Source organism: Pteropus medius, unplaced genomic scaffold (genome assembly GCF_902729225.1).
Source record: "Pteropus medius unplaced genomic scaffold, Ma_sr-lr_union100, whole genome shotgun sequence".
Lineage (NCBI taxonomy): Eukaryota > Metazoa > Chordata > Mammalia > Chiroptera > Pteropodidae > Pteropus > Pteropus medius.
The window spans coordinates 8,395,161-8,413,775 of record NW_024350927.1 but is presented as its reverse complement, the minus strand read 5'-3'; the positions used below and the strand labels follow the sequence as shown (position 1 = coordinate 8,413,775).

The 18,615-nt window shown below is 55.8% G+C and overlaps 2 protein-coding genes and 1 pseudogene across 3 annotated transcripts; 2 read left to right on the top strand and 1 right to left on the bottom strand.

The window, feature by feature from the left end:
* Window positions 1-2,395: 2,395 nt before the first annotated feature.
* Window positions 2,396-10,101, top strand: PHF13 (PHD finger protein 13). The gene is made up of 4 exons (XM_039842328.1): window positions 2,396-2,893; window positions 5,110-5,211; window positions 6,501-7,035; window positions 7,526-10,101. Exons 1-4 carry the CDS (start codon window positions 2,411-2,413, stop codon window positions 7,750-7,752), a joined length of 1,347 nt encoding a protein of 448 aa, XP_039698262.1. The 5' UTR covers window positions 2,396-2,410; the 3' UTR covers window positions 7,753-10,101.
* A 753-nt stretch (window positions 10,102-10,854) lies between these two features.
* THAP3 (THAP domain containing 3) lies at window positions 10,855-17,846 on the top strand. 2 transcript variants are annotated; one of them, XM_039842325.1, is made up of 5 exons: window positions 10,855-10,984; window positions 14,114-14,306; window positions 16,264-16,344; window positions 16,563-16,667; window positions 16,947-17,846. In XM_039842325.1, the coding sequence occupies exons 1-5, from the start codon at window positions 10,911-10,913 to the stop codon at window positions 17,184-17,186; spliced, it is 693 nt and encodes a 230-aa protein (XP_039698259.1). In that variant the 5' UTR covers window positions 10,855-10,910; the 3' UTR covers window positions 17,187-17,846. The 2 variants fall into 2 exon arrangements, with proteins under 2 accessions (XP_039698259.1, XP_039698261.1); XM_039842327.1 differs by having other exon boundaries at window positions 16,282-16,344; window positions 16,947-17,643.
* Window positions 13,175-13,292, bottom strand: LOC120585951 (uncharacterized; annotated as a pseudogene).
* Window positions 17,847-18,615: the final 769 nt, after the last annotated feature.

Below are 18,615 nucleotides of genomic sequence, written 5' to 3'. Positions count from 1 at the left end.
ACTCAAGCATAAAGTAGGAGGCAGAAACCCTTCCTGAATGTTCCCCAAATGAAATGTGTAGCCAGTGAGATTTAGGAAGGTGAAGCTATATTTGGTAACCCAATTAAAATAACTACATTCTCAAGTTACTTACTAGGAAACCATGGTATTCTTAGTATTTTTAAACTTGTCACAACCTGTGCTAATGTTGGCTTTTTTCTTCCTCTTTGCTAAGTATAATCATCTGAGAATTAGTATTCAGCAGTAAGTATAATTTTTTTTTTTTTTTAAAAGCAGAAAACAAAAATCATAAGCTCCAAGGATCTGGCTACTGTGCCTAATTTGCTCATGGAATTCTAGATTTATCCCCTGGAGCCCAAGAGCCTTACAGTATTACCTGAAAATAAACAGCATATTGAAGACATCTAAGCCTGTCATGCAGAGAAAATCAACTTTATCAGCCCATGGCTACACGTTATTGAGTTAAGGTCATTTATTGGTGTTATAGTCCTTTTTTTGAGTCTAGGGGATGGATGGTAATTATTAACTCTACACCTCCTCCAAAGGGCAACATTTCTAAGAGAAATCAAAGGAAGGAGAGACAAAGCAGGGCCTTCTTCATGAAGGTTTCTACTGCACTGGAGCACAGGCAGGGAGACAAGCAGAGTATACCAAATTCTTTGTTTAATAGAGGGGGTGTTAATGTATATTATGTGAAAAATCATACCATAGAGAATAATGATCAGTGAAAATTCCCTCTTCTTATATTTGGACTTCACCTCTAATATTCTTTTTGGCATTTACACCTTTAAGCTACCAATAGGATAATGTCCTTCTTGGTCCTTTCTTACTGAGGCAAAACAAGTTGCTCCTGGTGACTCTGACCCTGGGCAACACCGGCTAAGCTCAAGACATTTGCTCTGGCCCCTGTAGTCAGATAACACTCAGGCTGGCTAAGTCACCTGAATGTGACAGCTCTGCAAGAAGTTAATGATCCTTCCACAGGCCAAGTCCAATGTGTGTTTTTATCTTATTAGCTTTGCAAAGTACTTCAGTTTATCACCTCTGGGGAGCCCTCCAATCTGAGACGATATTGCTGAAATGACATTAAAAATTAACAATAGTAAACTACCATTTATTGAGGCAAGTATTATGCTAAAATTTTGATAGCTTAGGAAACTGAGGCTCAGAAAAGTATTTCTGAGGTAAATCCAGTCCCTTAACCACTAAATGTTTTCGTCAGAATTTTCTTAACCACCTAAACAGGAATAGCCAACCAATGCAGCATTCACTCTCTCGGAAATAATCTTATTTTTTAGGGGTTTTTCCAGTCATCATTTTGATCGTTATGTTGGAGTCAATTTTCTGATTTGACTTTAAAATTTTATGTCATTCTTTAAGTTGTCTTCGAAGCTACAGAATATTATTGAATCATCTGCATTTTTACATAGATTTTTTTTTTTTTCCATATGGTTACTAAAAATGTTAAAAAGAACGTCAGCCTCCCTCCTGGTAATTTTATCAGAGCAGTCAGTTTTCAACCAAGTGTTCAGTCAACCTTCAACATACGAAGTAGTAAAATTCTCGGCGGCCCAGCACTTAAAACACTGCAGACTCCTCAATTAAATGTCAATAAACGAAGTCAACGACAATACCAAATATCTGTCACGGTTTTGCCTCACTTCACAGTGTTTATAATCCTCTGAGGAATATAGTCAGAAAATAATTCAATTAAAGTGAAAAACAGGGGCGGACCCAAGGTTAAGAAGAGGTTGGGAATAAAAGGGAATTTAAAGCAAACATCTCCTAAAACATTAATAAGACTGGCAGAGTTTTTTAGATGCGGTAACCCGACACCTCAAAGCGGAGCCTAGAAAAACGCGAGCGCCTCCCCCAGCCCGCGCTCCGCTCGGCCTGGGTCCCGTCGTCCTCGGGTCCCTGCCCCAGGGCAGGGCGGTGGGGGACCGGCCCCAAGACCCACGGCCGCGGAGACAAGTTCGCTCCCCGGCCCGGCGCGCCGGGAGCCGAGCGCGGGGACGGCCGCAACGTCAGCGTCTGCCAACCCCTACTCCCGCCGGAGCCTCGGGGACCCCGGCCCACAAAGGGGAAAGAACCCCTAGTCCCGCAGGAGAGGGAGGCGGCGCCGGCCTCCGCGACGCTCCGCGAACAAGGCCGCCGGCCCCGCCCCCACCCGCCACAGCGACCCCGGCCCCCCCGCCCCCGCGGAGACCAAGGAGCTACCGCTCGCGCCGCCCCTCCCCCACCGCCGAGCCGGCGCGAGCCCCCGCACATCCCCCGCTCGGATGGCCTCAAGTCCCGGAGACACCGCCTCCGCAGACCCGGCAACCGCCGCAGAGCTCTATGGGGGTTGGAGTCCGCGAGGCGGCCTTTGTGCGCCTCAGCGGCGCAGCCCGGGACTACGACTCCCAGAATGCCTCGCGCCCGCCCCCTCACCGCCAGCTTCCCGTCGCCCCCAGACTACATTTCCCGACAGCCTTCGCGGGTCTCCCGCCCTCCCTCCCGAGACACGAGCCGAACTGGGCGTCAGGTCGGGGAGCCGGTCGGGTTCCCGCTCGCCGCCGCCGCCGCCGCCGCCGCCGCCGCCGCCCCCCGCAGCGACTCTCCCGCCTCTCCCGCCGCGCCGGCCGCGGGAGCTGCATCGCTCACTCGGCTCGGCCTCAGAGCCGTCGGCCCGGGAGCACAGAGTCCGGGACGCGACACGCGGAGCCCCCCATCACCTCCAGCCGGGGCGACCCCTCCCGGGTCCGCCCTGGTCCTACGCGGCCGCCGGAGCCCCCAGCCCCGAGCGGCCCCACGGCCCGGTGCCCTTATCCCGGCCCCTGCACTCCCGCAGCCGCCGCCCCCCACCCTGAACATGGACTCCGACTCCTGCGCCGCCGCCTTCCACCCTGAGGTGAGTGAGAGCTGCTCCGGGATCGCCCCGGGACCACCCCCACCCCGGCTCTGCGTTGGCCCCGGGAGTTGGACCTCGCCGCCCGCGCGCCGCCCTCCCTCCCCAGCCGGGTCGTCGCCCTCAGCGCCCAACCCTGCCTCCCCCATTAGTCTGCGCCGTACTCCCCTGCCGGCCCGCCTCGGCGTTCCTCCTGCGGCAAGAGCGCTGACCCTTCGGCTCCTGGTCGCCTCGGGACCCTGTCTGTGCCCCTCGGCCCCTGCCTGCCATTCTCCCCGCTCCCCCGATTCAACTGAGTGCCGCCGCCCCTGCTCCCGCCTGCGAAAAGCCCTCGCCCCCTACCGGGGCCTGCCTCGGACGGACTCAGGTCCCGCGCCCCGGCCTGTTCTCCCCACTGGCCAGGGCCCGCGCCCGCCCCCTGAATCCCCGCGCAGCCCCTGCCCTCCGGCTCGGGAGCCCGTCTCCGTTCCCACCCCCGGGGCCCGCGCCGAGCCCCCCATTCCGGCGCTCTGCCTCCCTCCAGGGCCCCTGCCCCGCTCTCTGCTCGCCCCCCCCCTCCTTCCGGGGACCGGCCCGCGGTTCTCCGGGCCGGCGGCCGCGCCGCCGTCCTCTCCCCTCCTGAGGCCCGCCAGGTCCGGGGTGCGGGTCCGGCCGCAGAAGGCGGTGCCAGGCGCGCTCCCGCGGCGCTGAAGTCTTGGGGGTTCGCAGGCCCTGCTAGCCCCGACCCCGGTTCAGCCCGGCTTCTCGCGCCCCCTCCCGCGCGGGATGGGCCCCGCACCTTCCGGGGCCGAGTGGCGGCGGGGGGCGGCTTCCGCGGGAGGGCGGGGAGGGGGCCGCACCGCCATCTGCTTTTCCTAAAGGCCGCGGTGCGGCGGGCGGGGTGGGGGCGGCGCGGGTCCCCCCGCCCCGCGCCCTAGGGCGCCGCTGCTTTCCACTCGGAGCTCCGGCTCCTGACCCACTTCTGCACGTTCCCCGCCGAAATAAAAGTTCTTCCCGGGAGTTTGAGGGCCGAGGGCTGCGGCCCTCCCACCCCCGCCGGAGGGAGGGCGGTCAGCCGTTCCCGGGGGTGGAGGCGGGATCGCCCCTGCGGAGGAAGCGCTGGCTCCCGCGCTGAGCTTGGTGCTCCGCTAACCTGCGCGCCCCTCGGCGCCCGGCGGCGGAAGGTCGGGGGAGAAAGTGGATTGCTGGAACCAAATTGAGAAAATAAGAGGGGCGCCCTTGGAAGGAAAGCTGCGGGCAGCACGCGGGGGCCCCGCCGCTTTCTCGACCCTGATTCCGGGAAGGCTGGGCTGGGCTCAGGAGTCTCCCCTGCCTTCCCCGCTTTCAGCCTGCCAGGGCACTGGGCCCGTAGGCTCTGGAGATGTTAGCCGAGTACGTAAGGATGGGGTTGGGGGCAGTGAGAAAATGCTTAGAGAAAAGCTCAGTAAATATGTTTGTCGAGTGGACTGAAATAAAGTACGGTTGATTTGCTCAGTAGCATATAAAGGTTCTGTCTACTTGAGCTATTTTCTTTAGGAGAAAATTCGTTTTTGTCGAGAGCGTTTCTAGATTGCGGACGGGACACAGAAACCAAAATCTCTAGCAGTCAATCTTCAACGTGCAAATAAAACTGGCAGGAGTGTTTCTGGTTCACTTTCTGAGTCGGGGTACATTTGGGTGCCTGGCCCCCTGGATGTTGGAGCAGTGGAGGGACTAGCAGGCAGTGCCTTCTCTGGGGGAGAGACCCGGTAGGAGGAGGGGTCAGGCGAGATTCAGCTCCAGGGTCCCAGGCCCGAGTGAGCTCTGAAGGATAAGAAGCAGTTGACTTTTGAAATCATTTAAAGTGCTTTAGTTACTGCTGCGGCAGCAGTTTATTTTCATAATGGAAAATCTGTAGCAAAAAAGTAGTTATTAGAGGTCCTGATAAGCCTGCAGAAACAATAGATAATGTCAGAAAATGCCACATGAGCGCCAAGAAATAGGTTTTGGACACACTTTTATCTTCCAACCAGTTTCCCAGTATTCTTGGCATAACATCATGACAATCCTCTCTTTCAACCTCTGAAAACTGTTACTGCTTGACCCAAACTTACCTTATCTCGTTTCTAGAGTGTCGTAAATCTAGCAACGTGTTTTTCAGTGGCTGACAATAAAAGTTCCAGCTTGCTTAGTTTTGTTTCCGTGATTCTACCTACAAGTGTCTCCTCTCAAAGACACCCCGTTTTCTCGTCCGCTAACAGGAGTACTCCCCAGGTTACAAGAGGCGCAGGACCGTGGAGGATTTCAACAAATTCTGCACCTTTGTCTTGGCCTATGCCGGCTACATCCCTTATCCGAAGGAGGTAATCTTCAGCATTTTGGAGACCTTTCTTGCTGGCAGTGAACCCAGAGTGTCTGACAAGGGGGTTGTGCGGGAGGACTTCAGACCGTGGTTGGGCAAATAATCTTTCTTGGAAACTTAGACCCACTTGGGAAGGGGTTCCTGAAACTGATAGAAAATGCAGGCTTGTCTAGAAATGGTTTAATAAACTTTAATAGTTTGCTTGAAAATAACTATTTGCTACACGCCTGCTTTTACTGGCCAGTAGTAATTGAGGCTTATTATGGTCGGGCAATGTTTTTGGCTGTTATAATGCTATGAGGTAGGTATCATTATTGTCTCTATTTTGAAGCCGAGGACTTGGGCACAGGTAGGAGCACCTTGCCCTGGGTCACAGGCTAATGAATGCTGGAACCTGGAGTTCAACCAGATGGTTGGCAGGGTCCACACTGCCTTGTCTGGCCAGCAGCCTTCTGGTAGCTGTGCACATCCCATTACAGAATCTGCAGGGACTTTGGCCAAAATCCCATGTAATCTAAGGGAATTTTTTTTTTCCTTTGCTCAGAAATGGGCAGAACTGTGGACCAGCGTTGCCATGGTGCTCAAAATTCAGGGGCTTGGTATATATATTGAGCAAGGCTGGAAAGAAAGGACTCTGGTACTTCCAGGAGGCCAGATCCCAGCATTGGCTTGTCCTTTGCACTGCTATCTAGGTGGATCACGCTTGCTTTGTGCCACGTAGAATGTTGCCATGATTTGCAAATTAAATTCTTAAATGGTCCGAAGGAACCATGGAGTTTCGCTCACTGCTTTGGGGCAATAATTACCTATTTCGATTTTTGCAATATTTTGAGATGTCTAGTTTTCTAAAATGGAGTGTCAGGAAATGCTCAAAACTGATTTAAATTAACTTAGTTAAAAAAAAAAATACGTCCTGTGGAAGGACAGGTGGAGGGAGGTTTTGCAGTCAGGGACGGGTGAGCGGGTCGGAGAGGGTGCCTTCGCCCCTCCCACAGAGAGTGCGAGCACACGCTAAGTCCCCGGCTCTGGGACAGAGCCAGGGGTTCCGCAAGGGCAGCAGGTCCTCTCCCCAGGATTTACGTTCCATCTGGAAGGTCTCAATAAGGCACAGATGACACCGTTCCTAAAGAATGAAGCTGACGAGACCTGAGAAGCTTAGGTCGCGAGAGCGCACGTCTGCAGGTCTGACCCGGCCAGGGGTGCTGCGAAGCTCTCTGCTCGGGCCAGCTCTTACTCCTGGGGACCGTTTGAAATAATGAGAACCCGTCACCTTTGCCTCTGTTCTTTCAGGAGCTCCCTTTGAGGGGCAGCCCCAGCCCTGCCAACAGCACCGCTGGTACCATTGACAGCGACAGCTGGGACACTGGTTTCACTGACATCTCATCTGCGGTGCCCTTGCCAGTCTCTGACCACTGCTTTGGCCACCTGCAGCCCACCCTTCTGCAGCGAGCCAAGCCCAGCAACTTCCTGCTGGACAGAAAGAAGACCGACAAGTTGAAGAAGAAGAAGAAGAGGAAGCGAAGGGACAGTGACGTCCCCGTGAAGGAGGGTTACATGGGCAGCTTGCTGAAGCTGGAAACCGCTGATCCATATGTAGAGACCCCCACGAGTCCGCCCCTCCAGGATATCCCCCAGGCCCCCGGCGACCCCTGCTCGGGCTGGGACTCCGACACTCCTTCCAGTGGATCTTGTGCCACGGTGTCACCAGATCAGGTCAAAGAAATAAAAACTGAAGGCAAACGGACTATCGTCCGGCAAGGAAAGCAGGTGGTGTTCCGGGATGAGGACAGCACCGGCAACGACGAGGACATAATGGTGGATTCAGGTGAGTGGCCCCTGAAGGACAGCCACGCGCTCGCTGGCTGGTGGTCAGAGAGTGACAGGAAGCAGGAGTCTCTGAGCGGTCCCTTCCTTGCAATATGACAGCAGTGTGCCCCATCTTTAGGGAGAAAGGTGCGATAAGGCAGATACTCAGATGTTTAGGGAGGGGTGATGGCAGCTAGAGACGGCTGAGATGCCAAGACAGACCTCGAAATGCAGAAACGTAGCTCACGAGCGCACATCTCACGGCGATTCCTGGGGCCCCATGTGTCGGCGCCCTTCGGCGTGGTTACTGCATTTTCAGGGAGGGAGCAGCACCTTTAAGTCAAAGTGGAAATTGGTTTCATTTGTTGAGGATCAAGTTGCACTGCAGTTCAGCTGCTTTGTCCCGTTGGCGGGTGGCTTTCCTAACGGAGAGGGTCCTGATGAAGTGGGACCCTGACAGAGAGGGGTCTGAGAGGTTTTTTTCCCTCTTATGTGTTTTCTCCTTTCAGATGATGACTCCTGGGACCTCGTCACCTGCTTCTGCATGAAGCCATTTGCTGGCCGCCCCATGATAGAGTGTAATGAATGCCATACCTGGATTCACCTGTCTTGTGCGAAAATCCGGAAATCCAATGTTCCGGAGGTGTTTGTCTGCCAAAAGTGCCGGGACTCCAAATTCGACATCCGCCGTTCCAACCGTTCCCGAATGGGCTCCCGGAAGCTGTTTCTGGACTGACTGCTAGTGAGCGAGGAGACCGTGGACGAGGAATCGGAAGGGACGATTGGGCTTATTGGCCTCTCTTACTAGTTGAGCACAGAACTCTCAGCTCTGGTGCAGGCAGACCCCTGCCATTCAGGTGCCTAAGCAAAAGGACAGGCTGTCCGAGGTATAAACTGTTCATAGCCTGTGACTGAATAAAATCCTTGTTGGCCAAAGCTGCTGCCAGAGCTGTGTTCCCTGCAGTGGAGGTGGACTAAACACCCAAGTACAGTGGCTTTGGTTTAGCTGAAAATGAGGGTACGTGGTGGTTGTGAATTCTTGCTGTCGTTGTTAACAAACTCCCGCCGATTGGCACAAGTGCTAGCTGTTATTCCCGCTTCCGCCGTGTTGGGGAGTGATGTTCCGTTTCCCCGGCCTGTTAACCAACAGCCATACGTGCAAGCTTTTTCTCGAGTGTAAGTCTCCTACCATAAGTGTCTGTACAGCAGCCCATAAGGCTGCCCCTCCTTTAGTGGTCGCCCTCTCCCCTGCCTTGTTACTGCTCTGTCCCCGGGGCTGCCCGCTGGAGTCCTCTGGCCTCACTCTTGAGAGGAGCCTGGGGGCAGGGGGTGAGCTAGTGATCCCTAAGTTTTCTTCTGTTTGTTAAAAGGGACTATGTGTGGCTCCTGTGTGGAAAGGGGGTTGGTTGGGGGGTCGAGGTGGCCCGTGTTCATAACTCAGTTTCCTGTTTTGCACGATGTAAAAAAAACCCTGTCTTTTTTGCACGATATAGCCAAAAGTCTTGGCAGATTTCTGCCTGGGTGCCCTTTCCAGTTGGCATATGGGGCCCTGGGGTGCCCATGCAAGCTGTTTTCAAGCGAGGGGGCACTTTGGTTCCCTCCTCGTCCCTTCCCCTCACTTTATTCCAGTAGCAACATAAAGGTTAGGCAATCCCTGGGGAATGGCGTTCCTCTTTGTAATGGGGAAAAGAAAGATGGGGAGGAAGGCGTTTCCCATGATTCTTTGTTCCCCCTCCTGCTATCACGGGCCAACGCTAGGACTTGAAGCCTTTTTTTGGTTTGAGTTAGTGAGTGAGAGAGATGGTAACGGTTTCCAGGTATATACCATTGAACTGTGCGGAGTTCCTTAGATCTGGACTGGAAGACCCTGTTCGGGGCCAAGTCTGAAGAAGCCAGGGAGTTTGCACCTAAAGCCCTGGAAGGGCTTTGCTCCAGGGCAGTGCACTCAGGGACACTGGTGGTTCTGGGGCCCGGAGGTGGCAAGGACTTCAGCTTTGTCTGAAATTGATGTTGCTTCTTCGCAGTCCAAATACTTGTTCTCAAAAATGTTATTTTTTGTAAATCGATGGGTGTGTTTTCATAACCATTGTTTCTTATAAAGCATGAAAAGGGAAGAATGCCCAAGTTTGTCCTTGTTTACAGCAGGTTGGACCCCCAGTCTCCCTGAGGGGGCTTCTCCATGTGGCCCCTTCATGTAGGGCCCCCAGGTGGCTCCCCTCCACATTCTCTCACCGAAGCACCAAGGGTTTGAACCGTAATTGGCTAATCAGAGCCCATATTTTGTCCTGGTGTCATTTATGCTTGACCAGCCAACTGCCTTTTGGTTTTAATTGTTGCTTTTAACACAAAAATAGAAATAGTTTCTGAAACCCAGTTTATTGTGAAGATTCCCAAGAGAGACGTTCTGCTGTAGAAAGAAATAGTAAGAAGCTGGCTTAGAAACAACTTTACCCCCAGACAGCTGTCTGGCTCTGACTTAGGGCAAACGTGCAGGAAAAGTTGTTGAGGAATTTGCCAAAGATCTGCCCCAGGACATTGTCTAGTGTCTTCACGAGAATAGCCAAAGTTCCAAGTGTTTTTCTTGTTTTTTTTTTTTCCCCCCACAAAGTTTTACAAGTGCATTTAAGAATACGTGTGGTTTTAGGGTAGAAGTGCCGATGCTGGCGGATTGCTATATTGCTCTTAGAAGGTTCAATGCCTGGTGACTCCTGGAAGGCTTTTGATAGTCATCTCGATTTCTGTTTCTTCATTTCCTTTTTGTTCTTTTAACAGGTCTATCCCTGTGGGTGGTGTCTAAGAAGTCAAGACACCTTGGTTTTTGTGTTGATTGAGCTGGGCAGCTGCAATCAGCTTTATGCAAATTAGGCATGGCCCATCTAGGGGCTCCTGGTTGGTGGCTAATGAAGTGAGGGGAGGGAAAGATGTCACCCCAAAAGTAGGCCCCTCCCATTGGCTTTGGCCAGGCCAGACACTTAACATCGTTTACATGGTTCTGTGTAATTATAAAGTTTATGTGTATAAAGCGAAGCTGTTTCTGTGAAACTGTATATTTTGTAAATAAAGATATTGCTACTTTGAAGTTCAAGTCTCGCTTCAGGTGTTTGTGTTCTGTGCTGAAGAATAATTGCGCTGCTTCTCCCTCCATCACTTCCCCTGAGCAGTGACCATAAGAAGACTTGGGAAGTTAAAGTCTGAGTTTGGTTTACCAGGATGGAAAATGCCCACAGCCCTTAATACACTTTCCTAATAAATCCTCCAGAAACAAACCACAGTGTGAATAGTCACGAATAGCTTTCAGTTTCATTAAATTGTAGATGAGCTTAAACCACTGTGAGTGCTTAACCTGCTTTGTAAAAGCTGCGACCTCTGAGGTACTGTGAGCAAGACGAGGATCTCCTGGGGGTGCACCTTCCACCTCAGGGTTCACAGTGCAGTGCCTGAGCCTGTTCTATCAACTGTGTCTGCCTAACTAATCTGGGACCAAGTGGTATCTCCAGTGACATTCCGGCGGCCAAAATCTGTTTTAGCACCTCCTAAAATCCTGAAAGTGCTGGCCGAGTTGGGCGTCGAGCCTTTCTCTGGTTCCAGTTGTCCCAGGCTGTTGGTGTAAATTTTGGGGGCCCCAAAACAAGGAAGTGAGGGCGACTGGCTTCAGCGAACTGGGTCGAAACCGGAGCCGCTCCGACTCTGGGGCGACGCGATTCACGGGTACCCCGCAGCAGAGCCAGGTCCGCCTGCACCTCCCGGCGGCCCCGCCCCACTCCACCCCACCCCGCAGGCCCCGCCGCGCCCCCAGCCCCACCCACCGGGCCAGCCCCGCCCCCAGGCCTGGCAGCGCCCGCAGGCCCCGCCGCCGCCATCTTTGTTAGGGGCAGCCGGCCCTGGGGTCTGGAGATGCCGAAGTCATGCGCGGCCCGGCAGTGCTGCAACCGCTACAGCAACCGCAGGAAGCAGCTCACCTTCCACCGGTGAGGGGCCGCAGTGCCGGGGGGCGCGGGGGCCCGGCTGCCCGGCCCAGTCGACCGCGGCCCACGCCTTAGCTCGAACTCGAGGCCTGGCGCGCCGGTGGGGGGAACACGCGGGGCAGGACCCGGGAACCCGCGCCGCCTCGGCCGGCCTGGGAGCCGGGGGGAGCCGGTAGGCGAGGAGACGGCCCGCGGCGCACAGCCTCCCGCCACTGGGCGGGGAAGGCCGCGGGCGGGCCCTGACGCGGGCTCAGGCCTCCGCCGGCGGTGTCCCCGCAGCGCCTGGCACCGTCCGCAGTGATTTGGGTGAACGTCCCCTCCGCGTCCCAGGGACTTTATCTCGTTCCCAGAATCAGGCCGGGACGTAGTAGGTGTCACTAGGTGTGGGCGCCGCTGAGCCCTCGCTGCGGGCCGGGCGTCAGGCGCGCAGGGCGTGCGGGGGGCGGGGGGCGGGCCCGCACGCGGACTTGGCGGGAGCCCGGGGAGGGGCGCGGCGGCCGGGAGTGCGCCCTGCGCGCCCAGTGTGCGCGGCGGGGCCCGGCCAGTCAGGTCCCTGCCGCGGAGGCCGCGGCCGCAGGTGCCGGCGGGATGCGCGCGCTTCCCAGATGCCGGCCGCGGCCCATTTCCCTGTCCCCTTCCGAGCGCGCTTCCAGAGGCCGCTGTTCTCATTGTCAGCACTTCCTCGCTTCCTATTATCTTTTTCTTTCTCAAAGTAAATGTTTTTCCTGAAGTATAACAATAACACACATGCAGAAAAGTGCACAAGTCGCAAGCACACAGCCCAGCCAACAAAATGAACACCCGGCGTGACTGCTGTTAATTAGCGTGTCACCAGCCCCCAGGAGACCCCTAGCTGCACCCCCTGCCGGCCCTCATCTTCCCACATCCCCAAGGGTAATGCACATTCTGCCTTGTGTCACAGTGATTGCTTTGGCCTGTGTTCAACTTCACGTGCATGGAATCACTCACTGCAGTTTTTTGTCTTTTGGTTACTATTACATTTGTTTGGTCATAAACTTACACACCTGTACAGAATGTTATAAGGATTTGAGTCAAACAGAGGACACGCCTGAAAGCAAGATCTCAATAGACTGGAAAAAAAAAAAAATGCTTCAGAGAACGGCAAGTTTGCAGTGTCTTTTATGCCTTTGCAGTTAAAGAGGGAACGTCAGGAAGATTAGGTGCCGGAAAGAAAGACAGGGATGGGGTTACAGGATAGTTAGGATTCTGTGCTTTCCCGAGGTGGTCACACTCATTTCAAAGGTGTGTTCACCTAGATGCACAAAAACAATGGCCGGGGCCTGCTTAAGGCAAAGGTAAACCTTTTGCTAAAGAATTTAAATGCTTGGGGTGTGACTCCTCTCCACGACCTGCCCAGTTAGGAATTTCCGATCACATCACCCTGTGAGGCTGCTTTCCATAGACCCTCTTCCATGGTCCACGTGTGTGAGTTATCCTTATTGCACTGTAATAGCACTCGATTCCTTTTCATTGCCGCATGGTATTCCACTGAATGCATATAGCAGAGCTGACGTGTTCTAGAGTTGAAGGGCATTTGGGCACCTCCGTGTTTTGGCCATAACAAGCACATGGCTTGACATTTATGCTGGGATGCGTCTTCTTGCAGTGCCTGTATCTGTATGTTTCAGTCGTGTTTGTAACTGGAGGTGGAGTTGCCTCTGATTCTCCCTCGAACTCATTCCAATCAGACTCTTGCCCACGAAAGAGCTCTGTTGAGTCCCCAGTGGCCCTTATGATGCCACATGCAGTGGTCTGTCATCACCTGAATTGACCTCTGCAGCGTTTGACGTAATTGACCACTGAGCCCTTGAGAGGCTCTCTCACTTGGCTTCTAGGACACCTCTTGGCCACCTCCTTTGTCTCTTCTCAGTCTCTTTTGTACCTTCTCAGTCTGGAGCACTTTGGGGCGAGGGCCGTGACCCCGTATCATCCCTGTCCACACTTTCTCCCCAGGCACCGATCTCACTCAGGCCTTTACCACCCTTTACGCGGGGACAAACCCCACCCCTGACATTGATGTCTCCAGACACATGTGTCCACCTGCCACTCCACTCCAGCATGTGGCCTTCTGAAACGCACCTCAGATTTAACATCTGACGTATAAAGCCAAACATCTGAGGCCCAAACCTGCCCCTCCTCCAGCCTTCTCCATCTTATTATTATTATTTTAAATGCCTACAGCACCTGAGCTTCCTAGGTGTCTCCCATCCAAGTACTAACCAGGCCTGACCCTGCTTAGCTTCCGAGATCAGACGGGATCGGGCACGTTCAGGGTGGCGTGGCCGTAGACAAGCCTCCCCCGTCTTAATATGCCACACTCCCGCCTTCTCTGCTTCACTGCCCACAGGCAAACCTTACGGCAGGGCTTTCGAAATACGTCCAGATCTGCCCGCTTAGTACCTTCTTCTGCTGACACCCTGGTCCCAGCCACCATGTTCGCTCCGATTGTCACCCTCCGCCCAGAGCCTCCCAGTCTGCCGTCTGCTTGAGGCCCGTGTCCTTCGGTCCCCACTGCTCCTCTTGCTCTGTCTCAGCCAAACCTGCCTCTGACCGCTCCTCAAACACGCCTGTCGCAGGGTCTTTGCTCCCATTCTTCCTTCTGGTCCCCACGTGGGCCGTGCTCCCACTTCCTGCAGCCTCCTGCGCGGTCTCCCCCAGCACTGCTGCTTTCGCTCCCACACAGTCTGCATCTGGTTGGTTTACCATCCGTGTCCCCGTTTCTAGACAGCCGGCTCCATGGGCACGGGCCTCTGACTTCCCCTCCCCAAGGCCCAGAGCAGGTCCTCCCCCCTGCAGCAGGGCCCCCAGAGCAGGGCTCCCCCAGCAGGCTCCCGAGGGAATAGGTGAAAGTTCACCAGGCAGACGTAGCGTCGGGAACAGGTCTCTGGCCATGATCATGGTCTCTAGTTTCTTGCTGAGGATGCCGTGAACAGCCATGGCAGAAGCCTCCGGAAACTGGACGTGGCCGAGCAGAGCGAGGTTGCTGGATGTCCCACGTTGTCCAGGAGCATGGGGTGTGGGGTTGGGGTGGGGTGGCGTGGAAGTCCCAGGATACTCAGAGGTGCTGAGCTCCGTGTCAGCCTCCTCCCCTGCCTCCTGCTGTGCCCCCAGGTTCCCGTTCAGCCGGCCGGAGCTGCTGAAGGAGTGGGTGCTGAACATGGGCCGGGCCAACTTCAAGCCCAAGCAGCACACAGTCATCTGCTCCGAGCACTTCCGGCCCGAGTGCTTCAGTGCCTTCGGGAACCGCAAGAACCTGAAGCACAATGCTGTGCCCACGCTGTTTGCCTTTCAGGACGCCACACAGGTGAGCACACCTGTCCCCTCTCTCTTCAGATCTGGCCACAGGGACCCACCGAGCAGGAGGGGGCAGGGGGGTTGGCCTTCGCCGGGACAACAGAGGTGGAGCCTGGCACCACAGTGAGGGCAGCACCGTCCAGCGTGGGGGGTCGGAGCCCAGCCCACTCTGCTGGCCATGACCTTCGTTTGAGGGAATTTGCAACTTAGAGCTGCTTTAGAAATGAATGGGCTGCACGACCGGAAGCTGTCGGAGTGGCGAGCCTGGTCCCCGGGGAGGGCAGAGGCTGTGTGTGCTCGTGCCTCGTCCCCTCCTCCCTTGTAGCCAGCTGGGTGTGGGACCTTGTGGTCAAGACGGCAGAGCCTGTGCCATCGCTGTCTGCAGATCTCCCTTACGGTCCTACTGTGTGCCATGAGTGCCAGATGAGAGCTCGGTCCTGGGCATGGGTGGAGGCTTGGGGCGGAGGGGTTTGGGTACACTCTGGACTGGCGTGGGTACGGGCTAGTCGGAGGGTGGCAGGGGCCAGACGGTGGCAGGCTTGCACAGGCTGCAGGTCTGCGGTGGGGTTGCTGGGGAGGGACGTGGCTTTGGGAGGCTCCTCTGGCTGGAAGCTGGTTTGGAGGCCACTGTAGTGTCACAAGTGAGTGCAGTCCTGGTGGCTTGAGCTGAAGGTGGCTGGGTGGTGAGGACAGAGTGGATGGGCTCTGCGGACCTGGTGGGCTGAGGGACGGGGCCAGGGAAAGCGAAGCTCGCTCAGCCCCTGGGGAATGGGCGCTTCTGAGTCCCAGGAGATGGGTCCTGGGTGTGTAGTTTGATGTCCCCGTGGGCCGTGGAGTGGGCGTGTCTTGGGGGCGGGATGTGTGGGTTTGGCGAGAGCTCAGGAACAGCGGGACGTTGGAGCCATGAGGGGATTTATTGAAGGTCACAAATCCGAGGCGTACGGAGCGTGAGTGTGGGCCCCACGGCAGGGCACCCGTTTGAACCCAGAAGGCCAGGTCGTGGTGGAGCCAACACAAGGCTGATGGGCACCTACGCTAGTTCGATTTTCTTGGGAATGAGGAGAGGAAAGGGAGCTGATCGGAACCGAGCTACAGGGTGTGGGGATGACGGGTGCCCGCTGTCGGCAGACGTGCCCAGCGCTCTGCCCTCAGGGTTCTGCAGGGGGCCTCTCCTCCCGTTCTGCTCCCTGGGCTTCCTGGCATCTTTCCCCCCCTTCCTTTGTGTTTGATCTCCCCTCCAGGGTGCGCTCTGAGGGCGGGGCCTCGTTTCCCTGCTTTATTCCCAACACCCAGAGTGTCACCAGGTGTGAAGTGCGCGTTTTTGATTGTTCGTTTTTATGGAGGCCTTTTATTTTTATTTTATACACACAACGTTGTATTTTGCTGTGCTGAGAACACTTAACGTGAGGCCGGCCCTCAGACGTTTGAGTGCAGGTGAGGTGTGAGCTGCAGGTGTGAGGCTGCACAGGGCCCTCGAAGGTCATGGTTTAGCTTGAGACTTTCTGCCCACTGCATGTTGTTAATAGAATGCAGTTCGCTCACCGATCACTTTGTCTCAGAAGGTAGAGGTGACAGTGTAGGAGCCGGGGGTTGGGGGGGTAGACGTTTGTGATTTCCTTCGTTCCAGCCCTGATGGCCCTGGCTCAGCTTGAGGACACCTGGGGACTCAGGCTCTGAGTCACATGTTTTCTACCATGTGGCTGCCACTCATTGAGCAAAATTTGAGTCACCTACTACACACCAGGCCCCAGGATGACACAAATTAGACAAGTCCCTAGCTTCATAGGGACCTGTTGTTCATGGACCTCTGGCTCAAGATTTGGGAACTTTGTTGGAGAAAGATCACCAGAGGGCGGGGAGTCGAGCCGGCTGGGTTTCGGGAGGACGTGAGGCTGAGCGTGGGGGTGGGGCTCGCAGGGTACCAGTCTTACTCACACCCTGAGTGAGCCGAACCTCGGGGTCCACAGCAGCTCCGTCTCTTACAGCTGGTGAGGGCAGACGCAGACCCGGCCAGCGAGGGCGGGAACGCCGACTCTGAGAAGGAAAAGGTGAGTCTGCATTGCATACAGTCTGCAGTGCGCCTAGTCTGCCTGATTTCTTAGGGTCTGGCCCTGGGCCTGGGGAGGAGGCCGACTGTCCTTGGTGGTCTCCAGGGTGCAGCCACTCTGGGACAGTGTGAGGGGTTGCTGGTGGGACGGACAGGTGACAGCTGTGGAGGGTCCAGTATCTTCGCGGCTCAGCTGCCTGCTCTACACTGCGTTCCCAGGTTCTCCCCAGGGTGGGGGCCGGGGAACACGGCCCGGAGAGAAAGATGGACACGGCACTCGAAGCCCTGCAGCTGCCCCCCAGCTCTGGACGTCCTGTAGGACAGGTAAGGCGCCGGGCCTGGCCCAAGGGGCCATGTGGTGGGTTGGTCTCAGCACAAGGGGATTCGCTTCAAACAAAATAAGGAAAACTGGTGCCCGGACCACGGGTCCCATGGGCGTGGCCCTCGTTTCAGACCTTCCCAATAGCACAGCTGCGATTTGGGTGGGTTTGGGTGGCAGGAGAGCTGCGGGAAGTACCCTTTGGGTCCCCTCCACCCGCTCCTTCCTGCTAGAGAACAGCTCTGCCACGGGTCCCTGCTCACCTCCCACTCACCTGTCCTCAGGTCCTGCCACACAGACCAGAAGCCACCGAGGCCCCTGGCCGGCCAGCCAGCCCCCCACAGCCGTCAGATCACAGCTATGCCCTTTTGGACTTGGACACCCTAAAAAAAAAACTCTTCCTGACCCTGAAGGAGAATGAAAAGCTCCGGAAGCGCTTGAAGGCGCAGAGGCTGGCGATGCGGAGGGTGTGTGGCCGCCTGCAGGCCTCCGGGGCCGGGCCGCGGCCGGAGCCACAGAGCTGAGCCGGGCGGCTGGCTTGTCGGAGCCCTCAGGAGGTGGGGCGTGACTCCTGCTGCAGACGGAGGGGCAGCGAGGTGTGCCAGGCCCAGCCCCGGTGAGGAGCCCAGCTCAGCCTCAGGTGGCCTCGAGCTGGGAGTGGGCAGGGCTGTGAGCATGACGAACTTGGTTGTCAGTGAGGTGACAGCCCCAGCTGTCTTTCAGCACAAGTTAGGTGCGTGTCCTTGGAGCACGGCATGAGCTGTCCCGAGCCAGTGAGGAAGAAGCACATTTCCTCGTGGGGCAGCTGTGTCCAGGGACGGGCTTGTGCATTGGGTCACCCCCACGGTGGGGACGAGGGCTGACGCAGGCAGAGGGCATGGTCCCCTCCCTCGCCTGGACAGCCGACTCTCTAAGTGGCCGAGACCGGCCCCCGTTCCTGGCCCAGTTGGAGGGAACGACATAATAAAGCGTCTTCCTGCACCGGTTCCCTTCCCTTACTGCAAGACAAGCACGAATTCGAGGTTCTCTCCCGCATGCTCTGTTGCCGCTGAGAAGACCAACTGCGGGTTCCTGTTGGAGAGCAGGCAGGGTGTGACCGCCTTTGACTACAAGAAAGGGATTTTAGTTAAAAAAAAAAACCCAAATAACTAGACTAAGAGATTTCTTAATTCTGGACTCTCTTAGATACTTGTCTAATGTAGAAAACTGAACCGCAGCTTCGAGTTAAGCATCATGGTTTAAAATGTGGTTTAAACAGTGAAGAATGAGGATGGGATGAGGCCTTTGGGGGGGGCAATCCCTTTTATTTGCTCCTAATCATGAACATACAATGCATTGAAACACTGTCCCCAGCTTTCAGGAAAGGTTTATTGCGGTGAGAGTGCCTCCTGTACCATCCACTTCGAGCAGAGTCTGCCTGAAAGTGCCACTGGGTGCGGGGGGCACACGGCGGTGTCCCAAGTCAGACTCACTGAACACAATGCTTATTGTACAATTCACATTCAGAGCAGCAGCTCAGAAAAACTTTTTAAATGGAGAGAGAAATATTGCGGGACTGGACAGACATCCTGCTGTGTTTTTAAGAACTGGAAGGTTATTGGCGATTGCACTGTACCAGTGTCGGGCGTGAAGCCTGATGCAGCAATTAGCCACGGGGGGCTGTCAGAACCAGCATCCACCTGGGCCCTGGCTCAGCGGGTAACTGTTTACCGCAGCCAACAGGCACCAAAGATATTCTGCATCCACCAAGGGCCGGTGAAGAAAGAGGGTGTTGGGAGCAGGCACCCAGACAGCAGTCCAATGGTCCCAGACCGCGTGTGGGGAGCAGCAGCGCCACCTGCTGGCTGCGTGGAGCCAGGTGCAGACTGGCTGGTCTGAGGCCTGGTCCTCACTCTGGCACTGGTGTCTCTGCATTCCCCCGCCCCCGCCCCCTGACGCTCTTCACCCCCACAC

What these genes read in the sequence shown, in the direction of transcription:
- PHF13 (XM_039842328.1), top strand. Translation starts at nt 2,411, where the DNA reads ATGCCTCGCGCCCGCCCCCTCACCGCCAGCTTCCCGTCGCCCCCAGAC. An exon ending in ACATCCCTTATCCGAAGGAG is followed by an intron (nt 5,212 to 6,500) that starts GTAATCTTCAGC and finishes CTGTTCTTTCAG; the next exon opens with GAGCTCCCTTTGAGGGGCAG. An exon ending in GGACATAATGGTGGATTCAG is followed by an intron (nt 7,036 to 7,525) that starts GTGAGTGGCCCC and finishes TTCTCCTTTCAG; the next exon opens with ATGATGACTCCTGGGACCTC.
- THAP3 (XM_039842325.1), top strand. Translation starts at nt 10,911, where the DNA reads ATGCCGAAGTCATGCGCGGCCCGGCAGTGCTGCAACCGCTACAGCAAC. An exon ending in CCTTTCAGGACGCCACACAG is followed by an intron (nt 14,307 to 16,263) that starts GTGAGCACACCT and finishes CGGGGTCCACAG; the next exon opens with CAGCTCCGTCTCTTACAGCT. An exon ending in CCGACTCTGAGAAGGAAAAG is followed by an intron (nt 16,345 to 16,562) that starts GTGAGTCTGCAT and finishes CTGCGTTCCCAG; the next exon opens with GTTCTCCCCAGGGTGGGGGC.